Genomic DNA, 23,428 nt, shown 5'->3' on the forward strand with positions numbered 1-23,428 from the left:
GCCATCCAAACCACAGAGGTGGCATCTCCTCCAAGACCTGCCCTCAAGTGAAGGATACAAAATTTCCCTTAAATTTTTAAGAAAATTAATTCAAACCCTTAACTTAAAAATTTGAGAAGAATTGTGGAAGAAAATCAATTTCTGGCTTCTGTGTCCTCCCACAAGCAGGACAGTGTGCTCTGGGGCTCCCCGCCCCCCCCCCCTTGCCCTGCATAGTGCATAGCATGACACAGTCACCCGGCTGAGCATCGGCCTCTGCGTGGTGAGCCGCCACCTCGGGCCCCGTGGTGACTGCCCCTCCCGCCCCCCGCCCCCCCCCCCCCCGGCGCCTTGCAGCACCACGAAGCCCTGCAGCTCTGCCTGGAGCAGAACATGACCATCACCGAGGAGATGGCTGAGAAGATGACCGTGCCCAAGGACTCCAAGGACCTGTCTGAAGAGTCTCGGCGCCAGCTGCTGGAGCAGATCGCCAACTGCTGCATGCGCCAGGGCAGCTACCACCTGGCCACCAAGAAGTACACGCAGGCGGGGAACAAGCTCAAGGTGAGCACGCCCGCCGGCGGGGTGGCACCCACGTGCCCGCGAGTCGCGTCTCCGCTTGCCCCGAGTTTAAGCGAGTTTAAGCCCGACCGACTTTCCCTGCCCGGGCTTGCCTGCGTCCTGCGGGGACCAAGGAGCCCTGAGCTCCCTCTGGTGGTGAAATCCTCTTGAGCCTGCCTGGCGCTTCCCCGTCTAGGCCATGAGAGCGCTGCTGAAGTCGGGGGACACGGAGAAGATCGTGTTCTTTGCGGGCGTCTCGAGGCAAAAGGAGATCTACATCATGGCTGCCAACTACCTGCAGTCCCTGGACTGGCGGAAGGAGCCGGAGATCATGAAGACCATCATCAGCTTCTACACCAAGGGGCGGGCCCTGGACCTCCTGGCCAGCTTCTACGAGGCCTGTGCCCAGGTACACGCCCTCCGCCCGGTCCCCGGTCCCCCCCGCCCCGGGGCGGCTCGTGGACCCCTGCGGGCCCTGACGGGTCTCCTCCTTGAAGGTGGAGATCGATGAATACCAAAACTACGACAAAGCCCACGGGGCACTGACCGAGGCCTACAAGTGCCTGGCCAAGGCCAAGGCCAAGAGCCCCCTGGACCAGGAGACCAAGCTGGCTCAGCTGCAGAGCAAGATGACACTGGTGAAGCGGCTCATCCAGGCCCGAAGGTGCGTTCACAGGACGGCTGCACCTCGGACCCCACGGAGCCCCCAGGCTCCCCCTCACAGCTGGGAACCAGACCCGGGTGTCACATGCAGACAGCGCTCAGCAGGGAGCCCCGTGAGCCCTGGGTGGGATGCGTGGACGTCATGTTGCGTCCTTCACACTAAGCTCCTCCTGGGGAATTCTCAAACCTAGGTGCATTCCCAGGCCAGTTCCAGAAAAAAACAGAGAAGTCTGGGGTGGGGGCAGTGAGGCAGATGTGGGTCAGGAGAGCATGTGTGTGAGGGGAGCCCGGGGCCTTCTAAAGTGTGTGCAGGGCTCCAGCTTAATGGTTGGGAGCCGGCGGGCCACCACAGCACCCAGAGGTGCGGGGACAGTTTGAAGGGCGCTTGCAAGTAGCAGGTTGTTGCTGTTTTTAGGAGAGACCATGTAAATTCGGACATGATGCCAGTTTTTATCTCCTGGCAACCCACCCGGCTTTGCCAGGAGCCTGCTATGTGGGCAGCAGGGCTCGGCTTATCCCTGAACCAGTACAAGCCTTTTCCTCATCTGGGAACAGGCTTTTAAAAGAAAAGTTGCAAAAATATTTTGAACCCTTGTACAAAGTGGGGCTCCCTGCTTGGATACGTAAGTTCTGGAATATCTGCTACGCCTGGGCTGCGGGAGGGAGAGAGCAGGACATTGGGAAGCAAGGAGCAGGGCACCCTGGAGCTCTTTCCTGGTCCCCCCGCCGCTTACACCACCCCTGTTCCGCGACGGACCCCGGACCCCAGCGTGTCGTGTCCAGCGCGCCGCTGCGCTGGTCTTCGCTGGTGCTCACCCCCTGCCTGACCTCCTCGGGCAGGGCGCCCTGCATCCCCCTGCATCAGTGTCCCCTTCCAGACTGGTGGGCCGGCAGGGATTGGGGTGACAAGCTGAGTGTAGCACGGTAGCAGGAGTGCGAGCTAGCCCGAGTTTCCATTCAACGAATCGGTGAGTTTATGAATGAACTCAGTAATGAATCAGTTTAATTCATGGGAATTAACTTCACAAAAGTTTCGCGCCGCTGACTCCAGGAGCTCCTCATTCAGGTGGGGAGGCTGCTCTGACCCCTGTCCCCTGACCGCGGCCGTGTTCCTGCTCTGGGCAGGACATATGCCGAGGACCCTAAGGAGGCGGTCAAGCAGTGTGAGCTGCTCCTGGAGGAGCCCGAGCTGGACAGCAGCGTCCGCGTCGGGGACGTCTACAGCTTCCTGGTGCAGCACTACCTGCAGACGGAGGAGTTCCAGGCGGTGAGGCGGCGCGGGGGCGGGGCTTCCGGGGAAGGGGGCGGGCTCCGCTTCGCGGCTGTCCCCGCCCTCTGAGCCGCAGGTGTTTCTCCTGTGTTTGATTTTTCAGCCTTTTTTATTTGGAATAATTTCAAACTGAGAATTACAAGAATAAGAGAACCCACACATAACCCTTCATCAGATTTGGCAGGTTTAAAAATTTTGCTACATTTACTTACTCATTTTACGTGTGTGTTTTCAAATTTCTATTTTCTACCTAACATGGGTATTTTTCTGAGCGCTCTGAGAATCGCAGGCGCCCTGCCCTCCCCGCTCGGCTCGCAGACACTCGGGTAGATGCCCAGGGCTGGGATGGTGGGGTTGTGTGGTAAGTGTGTGTTTAACGTTTTAAGAAACTGCCAGACTTCTTCCTTTTTGTAAAAGTGTCTTTTTCACGGTTGGTTTCAGGGTTATTCTAGCCTTATAAAATGCACTGGGGAGCATGCCCACCTCCCGTATTTTCCAGAAGAGTTTATGTAAGATTGCTTGATTTCTTCCTTCCTTGATAGAATGCCTACCTGAACCCACCTGGCCTGGAGCTTTCTTTGCGGGAGGGTTTCGGTAATTCATTTTAGCAGAGCACTTCTCAGACATTTTGGTGTCTGGACCCCTTTGCACTAGGAGAGTTATTGAGGACCCAAAGACCATTGGTCTGTGTGGGGCGCACCTACCAGTATTTACTATTACCCAATAAAACTAACGTAAAAATATTTGTTAATTCACTTAAACCCGTGATACGTTAACATAAGTAACATTTTCTTTGAAGCAATTTTATATTTTTTATATTTTGCGAAACAAATTGAGGAAAGTAGCACTATGTTACATTTCTCCAAATCTCTCGTCCAGCTAAATCCGATGGGATCAGTTTCTGCTTTTGCACTCAACTTGGTGAAATAGGGTTTTTCTTAGCTGAAATATATGAAGAAAATGTAGCCTCACAGCAATACGTAGGCGAAGGGGCCTCTTCAGACACGTGCAGGCCACCTTTGATGCTGCGCCACAAGTCAACAAGTGGTGATTCTTTTTTTTTAATGTTTATTTATTTTTGAGGACAGAGGATTTGAAGCAGGCTCTGTGCTGAGAGCAGAGAGCCCAATGTGGGGCTCGAACTCACGAACTATGAGATCATGACCTGACCTGAAGTCAGCTGAGCCACCTAGGCGCCCCAGGTGGCAATCCTCAAAAGTTAGTTGCGATGTTGGAATGCTGTTGCATTCTGTCACGTTTAAAACTCGATGGTCTGTCTCAGATCTTTTACACACACATCGTTTTATGACATCATGTTGTTTGCGGAGTTGGAAGATGTTGACACATTTCATTATACGTATCAGAACACCATATTTGCAGAAATCACCACCAGCCTCGTCAGAAAATACGGCATCGGGAAGACGTCTGGCTCGTGGTGGCCGATACGCAAGGTTTCTGAAATCCTTCCGTTTGAAAGCTCAGATTTTATCCTTGGCAAAACTATTGCCTGTTCCTCTTTTCCTTGATGTGGTGGCCCCTTGGTTCCTTTTTGAGACAGTCTGCCACGAACCCGAGTCTGAGTAGCCACGCTTACCTGCAGTCACGTTTACAAGTAAAGGCGGTATTCTATGCGCGAGCGGCCACTTTTGCTCACGACCTCCAAAGCTGTGCCTCGTCTCCGCGCACGTTCGGTACGACCCGTCTTTCACTTCCGCCGTCCTGGTGGGTGCGTCGCGGTAGCTCATGGTGGTTTCAGTGCCCCTCTCTCTCTGACCACCGGTGTCGCGCAGCTGCTCATAGGTTCGTCTCCTCCTCCAAGTGCCCGAATCCTCCCCTGTCAGTTTGTTGGGGGTCTGTCTTCTCAACGTTGCTTGTGGCCCTTATGAATTCTGGGGACCTTTCCTTTACCAGCGTGTGACCTCTAGTGTTTTCTCCCTGTCTGGGGGAAATTCCCTCCTGTCCCTCTCTCCTCTCCTTACGGAACTCCAATGATCTGTGTATACTATCCCCTGCTTCAACTGATTGTCCTCTTTTCCAGAATTTTCTCTGGTTTTCATTTTTGGTGGTGGCTTTTACTGTTGCTTCAAGTTTACCAGGCCTGTTCAGTACTCTGATGTTGCTCCTGGGCCTGTATTACACCTGCTGTTATAATTTTCCCCACTAGTAGCTTCTGGATCACATCGAGTTAGTTCCCTTGTCTTTTCTCTCGAGTTTGGTCACATCTTGTTGTTGTTCCTTACGTCTAGCAGTTCCTGGACGTTATGGATAAACCACCATAGAGACTCTGGATTTTTTAGGTTCCTTCCTTCCTTCCTTTCCTTCCATCCTTCCTTTCCTTTCCTTCTTTTCTTTCCTTTCCTTCCTTCCTTCCTTCCTTCCTTTCCTTCCTTCCTTCCTTTCTTCCTCCCTCCCTCTCTCCCTTCCTCCCTCTCTCCTTCCCTTCCTTCCTTCCAGCATTGCAGGCAGCAACAAGAGCCTCTATGCTCAGCACATCACCCTGGGCTGGCCTTGAAGTCAGCCCCTGTCCCCACCACATGCAGCATGTGCTAGCTAGGTTGACCAGAGAGCCGCGTTCATGGTCAGGGTGTGGGCTCCCCTCGGTGATTGTCTTCTGACGTCTCCTCACTTCTGGCGGCTGCAGTTGACCTCAGTTCTGGTTCTGGTTCTTCGAGTCAGTGAGGGTGGGTTTTCTACGTGACATTCAGCTTCCCACAGTGGCCCTTGTTTGGAGCCTATGGGACTTAGCAACCTTAACTTAGAAGAAATAAACATGAGTGGTGAGGTGGACAGGCCTAGGTCTCCTCCGGGCAGGGAGAGAAGGCCCCTGTCACTGCTCTGGTGTCTCCCATGCTCCCTCGCACTCACCTCGTCACCACGTCGGAGCCCAACCCTAAGGCCCCTGACCCTGGTCAGTGTCCTCAGTGGCCAGGACATCCAGGAGCACTTCTGTCTTTGTCACCCTTCAGCTGTGTCTGGTGACCGTGCCGGCCTTCTGGAAACTGCTTCCTTGCCCGTGCCGACACCAGCTGTGCACACGGAGGGTGACACCCCTGGGCCACAGTGCAGCCCTGCGGTCTCTGGCAGACCCCACCCCGGGGGGGCACACCCTCAATTCCCCTCGCTCCCGAAGCTCAGAGCCCTGGCATTGGCCTTGGCCTGCCTTGTGCTTGTGCTTGTGTCCCGTGAGCCCTGCATGGTGCCTGGGTCACACAGGCAGTGGACACATTCTCAGGAAATCTCTTCCTGTGCGGGTGTCCCCCCACCTCGCTTGAGAATGCCGGAGGGCTTGCATTCTGCCCATCCTCCGTCCTTCCAACACTCATGGCTCACCTTTCTACTTTCATCTTTCTCTCTTACTTTTTATATCTTGGTTCTGTCTGCTCAAAATAAAATTGCTCAGGAAATTTATCATCTTTAAGAAATGCTAAGATTAAGGGCACCTGAGTGACCCAACCAGTTGAGCATCTGACTTCAGCTCAGATCATGATCTCATGGTTTGTGACTTTGAGCCCCATGTCGGGCTCTCTGCTGTCAGTGCAGAGCCCGCTTCAGATCCTCTGTCCCCCTCTCTCTGCCCCTCCCCCCGCCCAAAGCAAACATTAAAAAAAAAGAATACTAAGATCTAGAGAACCTGGTTGGCTCAGTCAGTTAAGCGTCTGGCCCTTGATTTTAGCTCAGGTCATGATCTCACAGTTCATGAGATCAAACTCAGTGTCGGGGTCTTTGTGGACAGTGTGGAGCCTGCTTGGGATTCTCTTTCTCCCCTTCCCCCGCTCACACACGTGTGTGCTCTCTCTCTCTCTAAAAATACACTTTATTTATTTTTTAAATGTTTATTTGAGAGAGAGAGAGCAAGCAAGGGAGGGGCAGAGAGAGAGGGAGACACAGAATCCAAAACAGGCTCCAGGCGCTGTGATGTCAGCGCAGAGCCCGACATGGGGCTAGAACTCATGAGCCTGATCATGACCTGATCCAAAGTCAGACACCCAACTGACTGAGCCACCCAGGTGCCCCTCAAAATACACTTAAAAAAAAAAAAATTAAGATCTGATCTTTCCCATAAACAGTTTTAAAGCTCCTAGAAATTTTGATCACATCTGAGCTGATATGAAGTGTACCTTGGGAGTGGGCCTTAGAAGCCACATGGGACCCTGTTCCTCCCCTCATTCTTGTGTGTGGCCCTCCCTGTGGGTGCAGCAGGTGTCAGCAGGTGCAGGCAGGCCTGGGCAGATGTGAGCAGGCATGGGCAGGTGAGGGCAGGTGTGGGGCAGGCGTTGGCACGTGTGGAAGGGGGGACAGGTGTAGGCAGATGTAAGCAGGCACAGCAGGCGAGTGGCGGGCCTGGGCACATGTGGACAGGTGTGGGTCCTCGAGCACAGGCCGCTCACAGGACTCTCCGGGGCAGCTGGCTGGACCTGTTCAGCCGGGAGTGCTGATCACAGCTGACAGCATTGACAGAGGCTTAAAGTCGGACACCTTGGAAAGGCCGTGCAGTCACAGTCAACTGCCCTGTTGGGAAGGTGTCCCTCACCACCTGGGGCGGGTGCCCAGGAAGCTCCGTGCCCCGGACTGAGGGGGTGGCTCCCCTGGTTCTCGCTGCGGACTAACCTGGTAACGGCTGTCCCCACCCAGGCATACAGGTATCTGGAGGAGATGCGGAAGAAAGTGCCCTCCGCCAACATGTCCTACTACGTGAGCCAGCAGACCGTGGACGCCGTGCACCGGGGCCTGGGCCTCCCTGTGATGCGCGCCATGTCCGGGCGGGTCCACCACAACAGCGTCGACGACCGCAGAGAGGCAGATGAGGAGGTGCAGGAGGAGGAAGAGGATAGCGAGCCCTGACAGCCGCTGCTGCTCCCCCAGAACCTGCCAGGGTTCATGGCAAGAGCCTGACTTTCTCGTTGAAATGACAGCTGTGTCTGACACCCCAGGGCACCGGCTGTCCTGCTCAGAAGGGGCCTTGAGGTCCCTTTCCTGCCCAGGGACTTGGTTCCTCTTCTCCAGGACCGTCTCCCCAGCATAGTCTGTAAAGCCTAAAAACCTTGTGGAACTCGATGGACTGCAGATATTAGCGTGTTCACTGCGCCTCGTCCCAACACCCAGGCGAGTTCCAGGAGAGCACGTCTCACGGCTCCTGGCAGGACACGCCATCCCTGACCATGGGGCCCAGCGTCCACTGGAACAGACATAGGGGTGGCCAGCACGGGTGGGGGGGGGGGGGTGCAGTTCTCTGCACGAGGCAGCCTGGTGTCTCTGTCCACGTGGGCGTGTCCCATCACCAGCCCCCACCGTGAAGGGCTGGCCCCACGACATGTCTGTGCAGGGAGGGGGACCTTGGGGTCTCCCACCCCCAGCTCGTCACCAGCTGCCAGAACCGTGTCCCCCTTCGGAGGGACATCAAGGCACCGCGGACCCTGCCTGAGCAGTCAGAGCCAAGAGGAATGGATTTGAACACCTCTGGCTCCTTTTTATTCTTCCACTTTGTTGCTGTTTAAAGTCTTCTGCGTTCAGGTGAGGAACGGGCTTGGGGACAGGCTGAGAATCAGCCCATAGGGGCCCCAGCGGCTCCCTCCCTCTTCGGGACCCCCCTCCTGCCATGTTCAGGTGGCCCCGTCCATGGACACAGGGCCAGAGGCTCTCCCGCGGGCTGCTGGCGGGGCGGGCCTCCCTCTCCAGCGAGGACTAAGGAGAAGCGAGGGGGAGCAGTCGGTCTCTGAGTTTCTCCAGAAGCAGCAGGGCTTTCACAGCCAGCATCCTGCAGTCCTCGTCCGCGTCCCGGTCAGCCACATCTGCCAAAGACGAAAATAGAGCAGGACATCGGCGGCGCCCACAGCCGGGCAGGCCAGCCCTCGTTTCCTCTTAGGGAGTCATCCCATACAAGCCCCCACAGGGCCTGGTGGGGCCTGGCCGTGTGCGGGGGCAGCACCCCACTCTCCCTGGGGCTGGGCGCCCAGCCAGCGGCCGGCGACAGGGAGGCAGCGGGATGGAGCGGACACCACCGTCTCCGTGGGGAGGCCACCGGTCCCAGGAAGCGGGACGCCACACGCCTGTGGCACGGGGCCCGAGGACCCAGAGCCGACCGGACACACGCGTGATCGGAAAAAGCCCAAGGGTGCTCTGCAAACTAACTGACGCGACAAGAGGGGCCCCGCCTGAACCCCGGGCCCCCGAGCGTGGCGCCACGTCAGAGTGTCTACTCCCGGCTTGGAGCCCCGGGTGGACACCGGTGAGTGGGCAACACAGGTGCCTACGGGCAGGAGGTCACGTGTGCTCCAACACTTTTCAACGAGAACACTGGCGAGGGGTGGGGGGGAGGGTGCAGGGAGGAAAGTTTATCCAAGTTAGTTGGCGAGTCTGGTGAGGTAACGTGCCTCCTGCATGGCTCTTGTGACCTTACAGAAGATACAGAATTTTCCAGAACAAACACACCGTCTCCCACATTGGGGCACCTTCTCTTGGGTCCTCCTGCAGGACCTCCCCAAAGTGACTCGACAGCAGCCGAGTCCCCACCCCCCCACCAGGGACCATTTCGTGCACAGACGGGGGGGGATGTGACGGTCCTGGGGCCTCTGCGCCGCCCCGTGCCCCGATGGCCACTGCACCAGCCTCCAACCACCCGCCTCGCCCATGCAGCTGGGGCCTGGCACTCACCCGCCAGCCAGGATCGGGTTTCCAGCAGCTCGTCTGGCAGGTCTGCCAGCAGTCGCTCGGCCGGAACACTGAGGAGGACGGAGGAGACCGCGGACAGCAGGCCCCGGCGCACGTAGCTGCCAAGCCAGGCCGGGACTCTGAGCGCCGACGGAGCCCAGGCCAGGGAGACCCCGCCTCTCCGCGTTACAGCAGACCCACGGGCAAGCAACGCACGCTCCAGCCACCCTGCCCCTTTGTGCTTGGGAAACACCAGGCCGCCCCACCTCTCGGCCACGCCCACGGGAGTCGCCCCCCACACCTCCTGCTGTCCTGGGAGCCCCGCCTCCACGTCCACGTGGGACCACTTTCCTCAGCCACACGGCCACTCACGCGTCACTGTGGAAGCGAAGGGTCCACACGAACTCCAGCAGGGCCTTGCCCATGGTCACAGCCACCTGAAACAGCAGAGGCCAGTGGGCAGGGGTCCTGGCACCCAAAGGTGGGTCCCAACAACCCAGCCCCAGGGCCAAGGGGAGGCCCACCGGGAGGACAGCCACCGGCTCCGCCTCCCACTCACCGTAGTGTTCACAGCCAGGTACATCAGGGCCCCCAAGGTGTGGGCCAATCTCCCGAGAACCAGCTGGTCTTCTCCCAAAAGGTCGAAGGTCACCAGCGGTCTACAAGAGCATCAGGTTGCAGGACGCGTGGTCGGGGCTCATTCTCCAACCCCTGGGCCACCAAGGGACAGCCAGCGCCCTGGAGGCGCTCCCTCACCGCCCGTCCCCGTGTGGCTCCCACAGCCATGAGGAGAAGGCGTCGGACAGACACACAGCGCGTGGAGCATCAAGGCTCCACGGCGAGGCTCCGGCCCCGCCCACCGGGAACCCGCCAGCAACCCGCCATCCGTGACGGACACCGCAGATCCTGACGCCCTCGCTTTGCCATTTAAGCTACGAAGGACCGAGAGCCAGGTGGTGACCTTGCTGCTGCCCAAACCCCACCACAGACCCCATCCTGGGAAGCCTCTGGTACTCGAGGGCGTCCAGGCCTCCTGCTCACCTGTCAAAGTGCTGAATGAGTGGGAAGAAGAAGTAGCCAGCCACCGAGCTGAACTGGTTGGCGCCAGCGTCCCGTCCCCGCCTGGCAGAGCCCTGCAAACATGGTGCGCACAGGTGCCGCGTCCCTTCACTGTCCTGTACGCACCCCCGTCACAGCCCCGGCCTACGTGGACACGGCACATACAGGCCGTTTCTTGCTGACGCAGAATTCCGGGGCTTTTTTCGCACCCGCATATTAAAGCCACGCGGCTCTGATGCCCTAAGGCACGTGTCCCGACATGCAATTTGTACCCACCGCCCTCCCTCCACACAACAGCAGCGTCGGTGCCGCCCCATCCCCCACCAGGACCTGAGTCCGGGCCGGCTGACCTGCGAGAACCGCCGGGTCTTGTTTCTGATCCGCTCCTCCACGACTGCGCGCCAGGCGGGAGCCACGGCACTGCCGGGCGGGGGGGCGGGGCCCCGGGGGTCGCACTGGGGGGCCTTGGGCCGGCGGCCAGGCCGAGACAGCTCCTGGGCGGCCAGAGTCAGGACCTAGAGGAGCGGGAGACCCAGGGCAGCGGTCCTTGTTCTAGGGAGGAGTGGCATCTTCTCAAACCCGAGGTAAACCGAGTGCCCGTCGGCGCCATCGGCCGTCACAGGCTGCGCCGGGGAACATTCTGGGGACCGCACAGAAAGTCAGTTCCGGCTACCCCAGGATCGCTTCACTTTGTGGGGGACAGAAGGGAAAGGCGGGCCCGCTCCTGTGCCCGGAGCTCCTGCGGTTCCAGAGCCTCGCCAACCTGCTGCCCAGCCGCCTGCACACAGGTGGGCCCCGGAACAGGCCTGCGCCGTCACATGCCTGGAGCCCCGGAACAGGCGGGGCCGCGGACAGCAGCCTGGTGGCTGCAGGCGCCCGGCCGGGCAGTGCGTGCTAAGGGCTGTTCCTCTGAGGGTGGCACAGGACACTGAACCGTCAACGTACCAGATGCCCCTGAACCGCAAGCACGGAGGTGGTGACTGTTCAGCGCCATCTCATGAGACACACAGCGTCACGCTTGCCGTCTTGACAGCCGTGCGCGCGCAGCTCAGCGGCAGCGGGCGCGTGCACATCGTATGGCCGTCGCCACCATCGTTCCAAGACTCCGTCTTCCCAGACGCAGCCCTTTCCCCTGCGACGTGCCCTCCCCGCCATCTACTTCAGTCTCTCTGATTCTGACGGCCCAGGGACCTCACGCAAGTGGAATCCTACAGGGTCCTCTGGTTCATCCACGTTGTGGCAGGTTACCACGTCCCTCCTCTGCGAGGCCCAAGTAACATCCCGACGTGTGCACAGACCACATTTTGTTTGTCTTAAGATGGGAAACTGTACCGCGTGGGAATTCTGTCTCAATAAAGCTTCTGTCTCAGATCAAGGACACAGCCCCTTCTGAATCCTGTGCGCTGCCCAGAAAACACCAGGCAGCTGCCAGTCCCAGCCCCTGGGTCCGGCCACGGGGGACTTGGGGAGGCCTCTGGTCCTGACCGTGGAGCTTTCGGCAGGGCACTGTGCCAGGCCTGGCCCTCGTGAGGGCAGCTTGGGCGTGACAGGTGGGACGGAGGGCCCCGGGGCACTTACATCCAGAATGTCCATGCGCTGTCGGAGGCTGAAGTTGAGGGCGTAGAATTGCGAGGTCAGATACTCTGCTACCTGAGCCAGGCACACGAGAGGCCGCTGTGGACGCCACCCGGAGGCAGGGCCCCAACACAGACACTGACTGGGCGGCGGGACGGGGACTCACCGGGGCCGGGTCTGTGACCACGACGGCCACAAGGGCTCTCTGGCGCAGCCCCTCAAAGCCCTCCACGCTCGTCTTCTCCTCCAGGTGCAGCAGCACCTTGGCCAGCTCCACACTCACCTGTGCGCAGGGGTCGGCGTGCCTCAGGCCCCGTGGCCCTGGGCCCCCACAGCCCTCCACCTCCCCATCCCTGCCACGGGCCTCCTAGGCAGACACACACCCCTCCCCGACGTCCCTGCCCCACTCACCTCGCGTGCAGCAGCCGGGTTCCTGATGACCAATGCCTCGAGGGCCCGCAGGGCCGCCTCCCAGCGCTCCCAATCCTCGGACGAGGTCAGGGCTGCACAGAACGCACACGGGCCTGCACTGGTCCCCAGCCCTGACCTTGCAGAGGCAGAGCCGGCAGCCAGGGTCTGGACGCTGGGCAGAGGCAGCCGAGTCCCGGGACATGCAGGGTTCCCACGGCTCAGCCACCCCAGGGCAGGCGCTTGGAGGGGCCTCCCGCCAGGGAAGAGACCCACCTTCCACGCAGTCCCGAACGTAGGTGGGCGCCTTGCTCCTCTTTAGCTCTTGGTCCCCCGACATGTCATAGGGGACAAGCTCATCGTCACTGGGGAAGCAACAGAGACCGGCGGGGCCTGCCCGTCACCCGGGAGCAGGCAATAGGCAGACAGGCCGTGCTCCTGAGTCCCGGGAATTCACCCCAAGTCCTTGCACCTCAGGAACAGCAGACTTTCCTATGGGAGGGCACTCGGAGAGAGGGCGGCCGCGGGGCCGACCCGTGGCCTCCAGACAGCGTGGGCCATCCACTCCCACGCTCATGCACGGCTCTGAGGCCAGCGCGGGACTGCTCCCCCACCTCTCTAGTTTCTACCCAAGGCCTCCCCCTACCTGTCCAGGTCAGAGCCTGAGCCTTCCGGCAGGGCCTGGGGGACGCCACCGTCCACGCTCCCTCTGCCGGGGGTCTCTGCAGCCTCTGGAGTGACGACAGGGCTGTGGGGAGCAAAGAAGGAACCCGTCGGGAAGACCCCACACAAGCTTCTGGCCCCGGAACCCACCTTCCCCAGGGAAATGCTCTCCCGGCCCCCACCCTGCGCTTCTCGGCTTCTGTCTCAGCAACGAGTCCAAGACGACGAGATAAGGGAGCAGCAGGAACCGGGCCTGCCCAGCTTGGGGTGGAGACCGGGGGCAGGAAGCCCTCACCTCGCCTCCAAGGGGCTGTCGGCCGCAGGCCGGGGGGCTGCCAGGGCCAGCATCTCACGGCTCAGCTCGTCTTCCTCGTACTGCAACGCACACGGGCTGAAGCGAGTCACGGGGAGCGCCCGCCACCACCCCCCACTTGCCCCACTTGCCAAGTGTCCACGTGGCAGTGGGCGGCGCTGGGTGCACGGGCTCAGGAGCCCGCCCTCCTGAGGGGTTGCTCTCCCCCCCACCCCCACCCAGGAGGACATCCCAGGGGCTCAGCAACGGAGGGGAGGGGACGCCAGAGAGATCGCTTCCAAACACCTCCGGAATCCACCCGGGGCATCTGTTCAGGCACCGCTGAGGGGTCAACCCACAGAAGGTTCGTGGGCCTGGACCCCAGAAGGCAAGGGGATACCAGGGAGGGAAACACAGGGCGCGGCCCTTGCTCACCTGGAACTTCAGGGGTGGCCCCTCAGGGTGGAGCCGGGCGCTGGCCACCTCGGCCACGATCATGCCCAGACGGCGCACAACGGGCAGGCTGCTGTCCAGGCGACTCTTCACCCCCGCCATCAGGCTAGTCAGCAGCTCTGGAAGCACCAAGCCCACAGTGAGCACTGGGGGGCCAGTAGGGACGGGCAGGGACAGGAGGGGACAGCTCTGCACAGTGAGCACGGGGGGCTGGCGGGGACGGGCAGGGACGGGGTGGGGACAGTGTCCGCGTGGCCCACTCACCGTCTCGGCTGTCCTGGAGCTCCGCCTCCCCCAGGAGCGCCAAGCAGATGAGGACGGCCTTGCTAATGTAGCACTGCTGCGCCAGAGGCGCGTGGCGGACGGCACTGCAGCTGCCCCACGTCTCCAGGAGCCCCTTCAGTGCCTGGCGGGTGGCGCGGCCCGGTTACACAGCCGCACCGGCCTCCCCACCACAGCATGGGAACGCGCGGGCCTTGGTGCCCCCGTGCTTGCCAGCGTCCTCTGTTCCAGGCGGGAACGTTCTCCCTCTCCCACCAGAAAGTGGTCCCAGAACACCCGAGACAGAGGACCAGACCGCGCTTACCTGTACGAGGAGCGGGCGCCGTTGGCTGTCCGTGGCCAGGTACCCCAGCAGGCTCTGCAGCATGGGCGTCTGTGACAGAAGCCAGGCATCCTGTCGCTGTCTGTCGGCAGACGCCAGCTGCCCACCTGCTGGGCTAAGACCCGTCTGCCCAGGCTCCCAGAGCACAAACGGCTCTGGGCTGAGGGTCCGCGGAGTTTCCCGGACAACCGAGCTCAGCTGCACCTGCTACGGTCACTTCTCCTGGGCCCCCAGGGTGGCCCTCGGCCCACGCCCTCACCGAGTACTGGTACTGTAGGAACAGAAGTTTCCGGGTCACCACGAACTGGGCCTTCTTATTTTTCATCACCAGGTTCCCCAGCAGCCGTGAGAGGACTTCAGGCCTGTGAGGCACAGTCGGGGGGAGAGGGAAAAGCATGAACCCCAGATCTCAACAGGTCCGAGCTGCACCCCTCCCCAGCTCTGCGCTAACCACTGGGAGCCCGGGGCCCGCGCTTCAGCTCGGACTCCGTCCTGATTCGCTCTCCTCCCGGTAACGTGGAAACCTGGGACAGCCCAGCGCCTCCGTGCAAGAGGATGTCCTTTCCCCGCTCTGCCCAAGAGGAGCAGGGGTGGCCAGGCTTATCTGGGAAGGGCCAGAGAACAAAAGCTCTATGTTTACGGCCCATCGGTCTCCGCAGAACTCCTGCAGCCAGAAGCAGCCAGGGGCGTGTGCGTGAGCGAGCGCGGCTGTGGACCCACAAAACGGTTGTAAAAACGCACGGTGGGCTGAGTTTGGCCCAAAGTCCGCAGTTTGCAGACGACTGGTGTACAGTGGGATCCCTGCTCCCCTCCGTGGGTGAGAGCCCAGCAAACCCTCCAGCCGGTGTGGAAAGACGGGAGGATACAGCCCTTCCTCCCTCGGCCCTTTCACGTTCTACGCAAAGTCGTAAAGATGAAAAGAAAAAGAAAAAAGAACGGCAGCAGGAACCAAAAAAACAGAAACAGAAGAGGCAAACCCACGCAAACCAACCCACAGCCTCAGGGCAGGAGCGTGACACAGCCCGGAAGACAGAGAAGCCATCGGCTCGCGGCCTGACGCGCTTACAGGGCGGTGTGGACCCCTTGTAAAAGCCACAAACCAAGGACCAGCTGGGAGGGACCAGAAGCGCATGGCAGGGGATGAATGCCTTCCTCACAAGATTTTGCAAATAAGGACTGAGCAGCCGGCAGCAGAGGGGGGTGAGACCTCAGACGGTTCAGAGAGAGAACACGGGTCCCTGGACGCACACACCCGCGCTCAGAACCGAAGACACAGCCGGCGGGACCCACCCTCACGCACTCGCGCCAGGGGACGCCGTCTGACGGCGGGCGCCATCGCACACGCACATGCCTGCGCAGCCCCGGGGGTGGGGAGTAGCGAAAGGGGTCTCCACGGCCACAGCCAAGGGAGGGGCTGGGCTGGTCCGCCACGGCCTCACCGCACAAACCAGAGGCTTGGGCGCCGCCGCCCGCCCTCCTGGCTCCTTACCCTGCGGCGACCTCCACCAGTCCCGTCAGCAGCGCCTCCACGGCCCGGTCGGGCACACGCTCCACCAGGCGCCAGCAGACCCGCTGCCAGAGGCAGCTGCCCTGGGTGAGCGTCGTCAGCCGCGGCACCAGCACGCCCAGCATCTCCTCTGAGGGAAGCACACGGGGGCCCCTGAGCCCGGGGCCGGGGGGCCGGGCGATGGACATCAGCCCGCCCGGGGCCAGGCCCAGGCGAGGGAACTCCGCTGTCTTCCCCCTCCCGGGAGGGCCGACGGGAAGCGGGGGGAGACGCCCAGACAGCGCTGCGGACCCCCCGGGACAGGAAACACTCACTCTGCCTCCCGCGGACACAGGCTTTCCCGAGCACCTGCGACAGGAAGGAGACGGAGCAGTCCCAGCCACCTGCGGCAAGAGGGAAAGCGGGATTTTCAAGAAGGGCGATGGTTAGGGCCACGGGACAACACCTGCCCAGGCGGGGACAGACCTCGTTTCCAGACAGGCGTCTGTGCGCTGTAAAAGCACCGTTTTTCTCGATCTGATTCCAACTGGAACCTCAACAGCTGGAAGCCAACAGTAATTGCAAAAAGCCTCACACGCTCTTGCTCACCTAATCGCCACAATGACCCCACAGAGCGGGGACCGGTGTGGTGGCGCGGGGAGGGGGAGGCACCAAAGGCCACGTGAGGCGGGTGGGCGGGAGGAAACAGGACTCGGGGACAAGGGGAGGATGGCGCCCCAGCCCCGCCGGAAGTGGCCACCCTGAGACGGTCACGACGCGCTCAGACGCAAATGCGGTCTCTGCCACCTGAAGGGAGCGGCTGAGACCCTAAAAGGCGAACTGGACGCAGCCACCCAGCCGAGAAGCGGACGTGGCCCGCAGTCGCTCTGGACACGTTCAGGACACGCTGGCGACTCCCCCCAGCACAGAGCAGGGACGGCCTGGCAGGGGCCCCAATGGAACCCGTGGGCTCCCTCCCGATCTACAGTGGCGGAGGCTCCCTTGTGGGGCGGGCACAGGGACCACGTGAGCACACGCGTGAAGGGCCTCTAGTGGCGCCCGAGCGTGGCACCCACTCCACGGCCTTGGCCGGTGGGATGCTGGACGTGCAGGGGTGAGACCCTGAGCTGCCCCATGGCGGGAGAGCAGAGGGTGGTGTGGACACCAGGGCCCGCGGAGAGCAGCCCCATCCGGACGGCTCCACCGGCAGGCCAACCAGGAGCTAAAGGATTCAAGGTCAGCTGCAGCTCCGAGGTCAACAGCCAAGAATGGGTGAAGCTCAGGGTACAGGTCGCTACCTCCCCACACAGGAGGCAACATCTGACCTGCCAACGGCATCACCCCGAGAATCCCGAGTCCCCAGAGGCCGTGAGAAGCCGGGGGGGGGGGGGGGCGGTGGGGAGGGAAGGGACGGTGGCCAGAGAAGCCGGCCGGAAGGACAGCGCGGAGGGGCCCGCACCTCGGAGGGAGTCCACCACCGCCTGCAGCGCCCGCATCATCTCCTCGCCGAGCAGAGGGAAGTAATTCTGGGGGAGGAACTCGTCCAGGTTCTCCCGCTGCAGACGGTTGCCCAGGCGGTCGGGCAAGCCCACCACCTCGGCGAGGAGCGTCTCCTGGAGCAGCGGGGACGCCGGCTCCGTCACCTGGCGACACTGGCCCTCCATCACAGCGGCCATCCTGCCCGCGCTCAGGAACCTGGCCAGGAGCTGCGCCACCTTCATCAGACGGAAGCTCGGGCTGCAGCAAGAGCAGGTGTGACGGGCGGGCGGAGCGGCGAGCCCCCCACCCTCCGCGCCCCCCGCCCGGAGGGGGAGCCACAGCCGTCACTAAACCAGTAGTCCCGTGGCGTCATCAGCGCTTAAAAAAACGAGCATTTAAATCCCGCCACTGGGGCGCCTGGGTGGCTCTTGATTTCCGTCCAGGGTTTGTGGGATCGGGCCTCGCGTCAGGCTCCGTGCTGACAGCCTGGGGCCCGCTTGGGATTCTCTCTCTCTCTGCCCCTCCCCTGCTCATGCTCTCTTTCTCTCAAGCTAAATAAACATTAAAAGAAAACAAAAGGTCTATATCCCACTGCCAAATAGCCAGCCAGTGGTGTGGCCTGAGCGCCCGCCGGGCCCCATGGAGTCACCGACGCCACCTCCTCTCCCGCTCCGCGCCACAGGGCGCTTGCCGCTTATCTCCGGAACCGCTCAAACCCAGCTTCGCCACCGCACGAAGGCCGCGTCCCCACAGGCCCGTCCCGTGCTCGGACACCTGAGTCTGGGAACCGCCTTGAGCAAGTCCCCCCCCCCCCCAAGGAGTTTGCCGGAGCACCCGGGGGGCCTCACTGCAGAGCTGACAGCCACGAGTGAGGCCAAGGGCCCGCGGACGCTGGCGAGGCCCACCGCCTACCTCGGTCACCTCGGCCCGGAGCTCACCCGCTGCCGAGGCCACCGGGATGGGGACGCTCCTGCCCCCTCCCTTCACCAACACGGCGGGACCTACTACTGCAAGAGCCTCTTCGTCGCAAGGGAGGTTAACAAACGGCTTTCGGTGTCCAGGTGCTCTGCTCCTCCCGCACCTTTCAGGACACCAAATTCTCACAGAACCTGCTGGTTCGCAACCCTTCCGGCCATGCCCCTGCCTCAGACGTTACAAGTGCCCCAGAATCGGGCCCCCCCCCCCCCCCCCCCCCCGCCACTCACCCGGCGGCACCCTCGACGGACTCCATCAGCACCAGGAAGGCCTGGTCGGCCGGGCCCTCCAGGAAGAAGCTGGCCCACAGCTCCTCCACCTGGCCGTCGGGCAGAAGCCCCAGCCAGCCTGGGCTCAGCCTGCCCACTAGACACCTGAGGAGGGCGGAAAAGTGCACCCTGGCGAACTCCTCCTGCTCCCCGGGAAGGGCTGGGTTCTCCGCTCCGCTGAGATACCGCCTCAGGGACCCCAAGGTGGAAAGGACGCGGCCGCCATCCTCACAAGAGGAAAGGGTGTGAATCGCTTCCCGCACGGTCAGCCAGACTGCAGAGAGCGCTGGGTCCATCCTGGGGCGCAGAGAAGCACATGAGAAGGCCGAGGAGCCCCTGGCATCTGCGCCAGTCACATCTCACATACGCTCAGACCCTCTGGCCCCTCTCGTTAAGCTTCTGGGGACCCCATCTCTCCTCACCCCTGCTGTCACCCAGCAGTATCCTCCCCTCCGGCATCCGTCACCGTCACCATTCCTACCAAGAGCCTGTTTCATAGCTGGGGCCTCCATGATGCCCTCTACAGTAGGGTCACTGTGCCCCAGGGCCACAAGTGGGGGTGCTGTTGGCATCTCGTGAGCGGGTGGCAGAGGCCGGGGATGCTGGTTACACAGCCCACGTGTGCAGGACAGCACCCACGACAGAGGGTGATCCAAACCCAAATGCTAACTGCTGAGCTTGAGACCCGGGGCTAGCTGCGTTGCAGCATTTCTAACTGCCTGACCGTCCGACTAACAGACTGTCCGTCTGCCAAACCCCCTTCTTTCCCAGAAACCATCCCATCTGTAGGGAGTATTTCGGGTCAGGCGCCCCTGCAGCATTGAGTGCCGTTACGCAGGCACCTGTCCATCACCAGTGACCCAGCCCTAGATAAGCCTGCCTCAGGGGACCAAGGAGGGTCCCCAACAGCCTAGGGCCTCCTCACCCAGCCGGGTCTAAGCGGGCTCCGGTGGCCAGCTAACACGCCAGCGACCCGCCAGTACCACACCCCCCTTCACAGCTGTGCCGGGAGCCCACGTCACGGCGCCCAAGTCACGGCGCGGCGGGCAGGGATCCCCGAAGCGGGGAGGTGGGGGGGCGAGTCTCGGGGAGCGCATGGGTCTCCGGGGCGGGAGGGGATCTCGGGGTGGGCGAGGGTCTTAAGGGTAGACGGGCTGTCGGGGCGCGCACGGGCCTGGGGACGGACGGGGGGTCTCAGGGTGGGCCCGGGTCTCGGGGAGAGCACGGGTCTCCGGGCGGGAGGGTGTCTCGGGGAAGCGCGCACCCGCTCGATCTCGGAGTCTCCAGGGTGTGCTCAAGGCCCGCCCCGCCGCTGCCGCCCCGCGCCGCTTCGCCACGGTCGCCGAGGCCCAGTTCCGCAAGCGGTTCGCGGACTAGAGACTGAGAGCGCGGAGCACGAGCTCCCCGCGCGCTGGCAGAGCTGCTGCTGAATTTTTCGAGCCTGCGAGGCCGGTCCCGCGGGCCGATCGCGACGAATCCGCCGCGAGGCTGGGGAAGCCGGAAGAAGCGTGGGCGAGCGGCCGCTTCTGCGCCTGCGCCGGGCGGGGCGGGGCCCTGGTGGGCGGGGGCGAGCGCGCGCGCCTCCGCAGACACCCGCCGAGCGCCGAGCGCGCTCCCGGCCAACTCCGGGTCCCTGAGCCGCGGCCGCCGGCTGAAAGCAGCGAGGGCTCGAGTGGTTTCGGGTCCCGATGGGCGGCCCAACAGGGGTGGGCGCCGCACGGTTCCGCGCGGGGGCCGCCAGCCGCAGGTGGCCCTGTAAATTGGCCGAAAGCCACTTCCTCGGTGGTCACGCTCCAAGGGCGGCTCTCCGTCCTGACGAACGGGCGGTGGGCAGTGCCCTGGGCGATCTGGAAAGACCTCACAGGGGAGGCGCCGCTTCAGCCTCGACTGCCCTTGCGAGGGAGCCCGGGAAGGATGTATTCATTCAGCATGCACAAATTAAATGCCTACTGCGTACAGCAAGCACTCTTCCAGGACAGAGAATGAAGAAAATAAAGTGCCCGCTCACAAATCAGGGGCACAAGCTGGGGCGCCTGGGTGGCTCCGTCGGTTGAGCGTCGACTTGGGCTCAGGGCATGATCTCCCGGTCCGTGAGTTCGAGCCCCGCGTCCGGCTTGCTGCTGTCAGCCTGTCAATGCAAAGCCCGCTTTTGGATCCTCTGTCCTCCTCTCTCTGCCCCCACCCTGAGCGCGCTCTCTCTCTCTCTCTCCCTCAAAAATAAATAAACTTTTTTTTTTAAGTTAAAAACAAATCGGGAGCCCAGTGAGATACAGGAACGATAATGTCCGTCGGCAAACAGAGATGAGAAAGTTTAAGCAGGCTGAGAAGGAGTCTCCTTTTGGAAGGTTCGCCCTGGGTGCAAGCAGGAGAACGGCCGGTAGGGGGCAGCGGTGGTCGCAGGGTCGCAGGTGCGAGGCTCGTGCTGCGCAGGTATGGGCCTGGCGGTGAGGACGGCTGGCCTGGGATGCTTCCGCAGGAGCGGAGCCGATGGAGTGGGTGTGGGCTGTGACAGGTGCGAGGAGTCCAGGACGAGGTCTTCCTGGGACGCGGGGAATTCCTCCCAGTCCGCTTCTGGATTAGAGCCTCACTCTCGGGTTCCTACAGCAACTTCATTCAACTTCCATCCCCGTGTTTTCCCCAAGCCTATGCGGCCCATAGGTGCGCAGAAGATAAACTTAAGCCTATGTGTATTTGAAAAATGCCTTTGGGCCAGTTCACATTTGAGCGAGATGAATTTTTTTTTTAATTTTTTAACATTTATTTTTGAGAGAGAGAGAGAGAAAAAGAGCGAGTGGGGGAAGGGCAGAGAGAGAGGGAGACGCAGAATCCGAAGCAGGCTGCAGCCTCCGAGCCGTCAGCACAGAGCCAGATGCGGGGCTCTAAGCCACAAACCACCAGATCATGACCTGAGCAGAAGTCAGACGCTTCGCCGACGCAGCCACCCAGGCGCCCCATGAGCGAGATGAACAATTTTAAATTTTTTTTTTTTCAACGTTTTTTATTTATTTTTTGGGACAGAGAGAGACAGAGCATGAACGGGGGAGGGGCAGAGAGAGAGGGAGACACAGAATCGGAATCAGGCTCCAGGCTCTGAGCCATCAGCCCAGAGCCTGATGCGGGGCTCGAACTCACAGACCGCGAGATCGTGACCTGGCTGAAGTCGGACGCTTAACCGACTGCGCCACCCAGGCGCCCCGAGATGAACAATTTTAAATGAAACTAATTTGGGGGCGCCTGGGTGGCTCCATGGGTGAAGCGTCCGACCTCGGCTCAGATCATGATCTCATGCTTGGTGACACGGGGCTCTCTGCTGTCAGTGCTTGAGACCCTCGGTCTCCCTCTCTCTCTGCCCCTTCCCCACTCAGACTTTCTCTCAAAAATAAATAAACACTGAAAATAACTTTTACTCAGAAATGCTAAGGTGTGCTCGTGTACCTTTGCCAGCCAGCATTCAGTTCTCGGAGGAAGGGCTCAGTCTTTCCCACGTGACCAGGTGTTTCCTCTGCGGACACTTTCAGCGTCTTCTGCATCCTCCGTGGGGTCCTGACCCTGGAGGAGAGACCTGGCCCCCTCTGGCGTGTGGCCTTGGGGATGGTGGATGCTTTTGGCTGTGACACCTTCCTGGATTATCTCCCCCGCTTCCTCGAGTCCCACTCTCTACACTCGTGTTTTTTCGGGTTGACCTCAAAGGCTGTTTTTTTTCCCTTTTCTTCCCCATCTCTTCATCTTTTTGCCCTACTTTCTGGGCAATCACTCAACCCTTGTCTTTCAGCTTTGCGGATTTACTTACTTACTTGGAAAATCCTAGTTTTCATTTCCAAGAGCAACTTCTTCCTCTTGATTATTCCTTTTCTCATAAGATCCATTTTTTTTTTTTTTTTTTTTTTGGCCTTGCAGACACGAAGCTTTTCTTCCCTCTCCGGCGATAGTGATTAAGATGTTTTTGAGCTTCTCCTTGGCTCTTGGCATTGTTCCGCCCGGGCAGATTCCTGTCAGCAGCTCCGTGTCCAGTGACCCTTAGCTGAGCCGTCACATGAAACATGAGACAGTGAAGGGCGGGAAGCTCTGTGTGTGGACGAGGGGAATTTGTTTTGATAGACGGGGGAAGGGAGGTGCTTTTTGTTGGTAAATGCAGGTTCCCCCAGGCCCGAGAAACTCCCGCCCTTGAGTCACTATATTCTACTCCTGAGACCAATATTGCCCTGTGTGTTGATTAACTAGAGTGAAATAAAAACTTAAAAAAAATCTAAGAGAATTTTTTTTAAATAGCTCCCACCCTCCCGCTACCTACCTGGGGGCAGGTGCCTGGCTTTGGTTGCTGCTTTCTGGAAGCTAGCGGAACCTCAGAGTCCCACAAGCCAATATGTAGACATTTATTTCAATTACTCGCTTTCAGCATTAGCCTTAAAATAAGTGAATTTTGTGTATAATTTCCATTAAAATTATTTTTTTTAATTTTTTTTAACGTTTTATTTATTTTTGAGACAGGGAGAGACAGAGCATGAACAGGGGAGGGTCAGAGAGAGGGAGACACAGAATCTGAAACAGGCTCCAGGCTCTGAGCTGTCAGCACAGAGCCCGACGCGGGGCTCGAACTCACGGACCGCGAGATCGTGACCTGAGCCGATTGTTTTTTTTTTAACTGATGATGAAGGAGATTGAAAGTCACCTGCACGCACTTGCACGCCCGCACACGCTTGCACACTGCAGACTTGCACACCTACACGTGCTTACATGCCTGCACACAGCTGCATATCCAGTCTTTCCCCGGGCAATGCTGTCCCATCACAATAGGTTGTGAGCCCCATATGTAACGGTAAGTTTTCTGTTAGCTGTACTAAAACGGTAAAAAGGTCAGGTGAAGATCATTTTAGTTTTAACATACGTGTTGCATACACAATACGAATATATATATACATACGTCTTAAAGTGGGCTTCACACTCAACACGGGGCTTGAACTCATCACCCTGAGATCAAGAGTCGCGTGTTCTACTGACTGAGCCAGCCAAGTGCCCCAAGAACATATTTTGTTTAACCCAGTCG

At 60.4% G+C, this 23,428-nt stretch overlaps 2 protein-coding genes across 10 annotated transcripts in view; one reads left to right on the top strand and one right to left on the bottom strand.

Annotated features, from left to right (window-relative positions):
• The window catches only part of IFT140 (intraflagellar transport 140), a 75,091-nt gene extending 67,563 nt beyond the window's left edge, over nt 1–7,528 (top strand). For 7 of the 9 annotated variants that reach the window (XM_042922968.1, XM_042922965.1, XM_042922966.1 and 4 more), the window contains 5 exons: nt 337–543; nt 737–949; nt 1,038–1,204; nt 2,329–2,470; nt 7,106–7,528. In XM_042922968.1, the coding sequence (XP_042778902.1) occupies nt 337–543; nt 737–949; nt 1,038–1,204; nt 2,329–2,470; nt 7,106–7,315 (939 nt within the window). In that variant the 3' untranslated portion in view covers nt 7,316–7,528. Of the gene's footprint in view, nt 1–336; nt 544–736; nt 950–1,037; nt 1,205–2,328; nt 2,471–2,576; nt 2,658–7,105 lie in introns of all 9 variants that reach the window. The other 2 variants (XR_006198004.1, XM_042922970.1) reach the window with 2 other exon arrangements.
• Nucleotides 7,529–7,919: 391 nt separating this feature from the next.
• TELO2 (telomere maintenance 2) lies at nt 7,920–19,878 on the bottom strand. The gene is made up of 21 exons (XM_042922972.1): nt 19,649–19,878; nt 18,346–18,681; nt 17,121–17,398; nt 15,997–16,065; nt 15,665–15,812; nt 14,435–14,537; nt 14,158–14,226; nt 13,836–13,977; nt 13,554–13,690; nt 13,122–13,201; nt 12,810–12,911; nt 12,440–12,528; nt 12,167–12,258; nt 11,922–12,038; nt 11,759–11,830; nt 10,531–10,695; nt 10,163–10,254; nt 9,681–9,780; nt 9,494–9,558; nt 9,125–9,240; nt 7,920–8,262 (listed from the first exon to the last, which is right to left on the bottom strand). The coding sequence occupies exons 2-21, from the start codon at nt 18,678–18,680 to the stop codon at nt 8,156–8,158; spliced, it is 2,478 nt and encodes an 825-aa protein (XP_042778906.1). The 5' UTR covers nt 18,681; nt 19,649–19,878; the 3' UTR covers nt 7,920–8,155.
• Nucleotides 19,879–23,428: the final 3,550 nt, after the last annotated feature.

This window comes from Panthera leo, chromosome E3 (genome assembly GCF_018350215.1).
Source record: "Panthera leo isolate Ple1 chromosome E3, P.leo_Ple1_pat1.1, whole genome shotgun sequence".
In the NCBI taxonomy this organism is placed as follows: Eukaryota; Metazoa; Chordata; class Mammalia; order Carnivora; family Felidae; genus Panthera; species Panthera leo.

What these genes read in the sequence shown, in the direction of transcription:
- TELO2 (XM_042922972.1), bottom strand. Translation starts at nt 18,680, where the DNA reads ATGGACCCAGCGCTCTCTGCAGTCTGGCTGACCGTGCGGGAAGCGATT. An exon ending in ACCCGGCTGCTGCACGCGAG is followed by an intron (nt 12,039 to 12,166) that starts GTGAGTGGGGCA and finishes CCCTGCGCACAG; the next exon opens with GTGAGTGTGGAGCTGGCCAA. An exon ending in AACCCGATCCTGGCTGGCGG is followed by an intron (nt 8,263 to 9,124) that starts GTGAGTGCCAGG and finishes CGTCTTTGGCAG; the next exon opens with ATGTGGCTGACCGGGACGCG.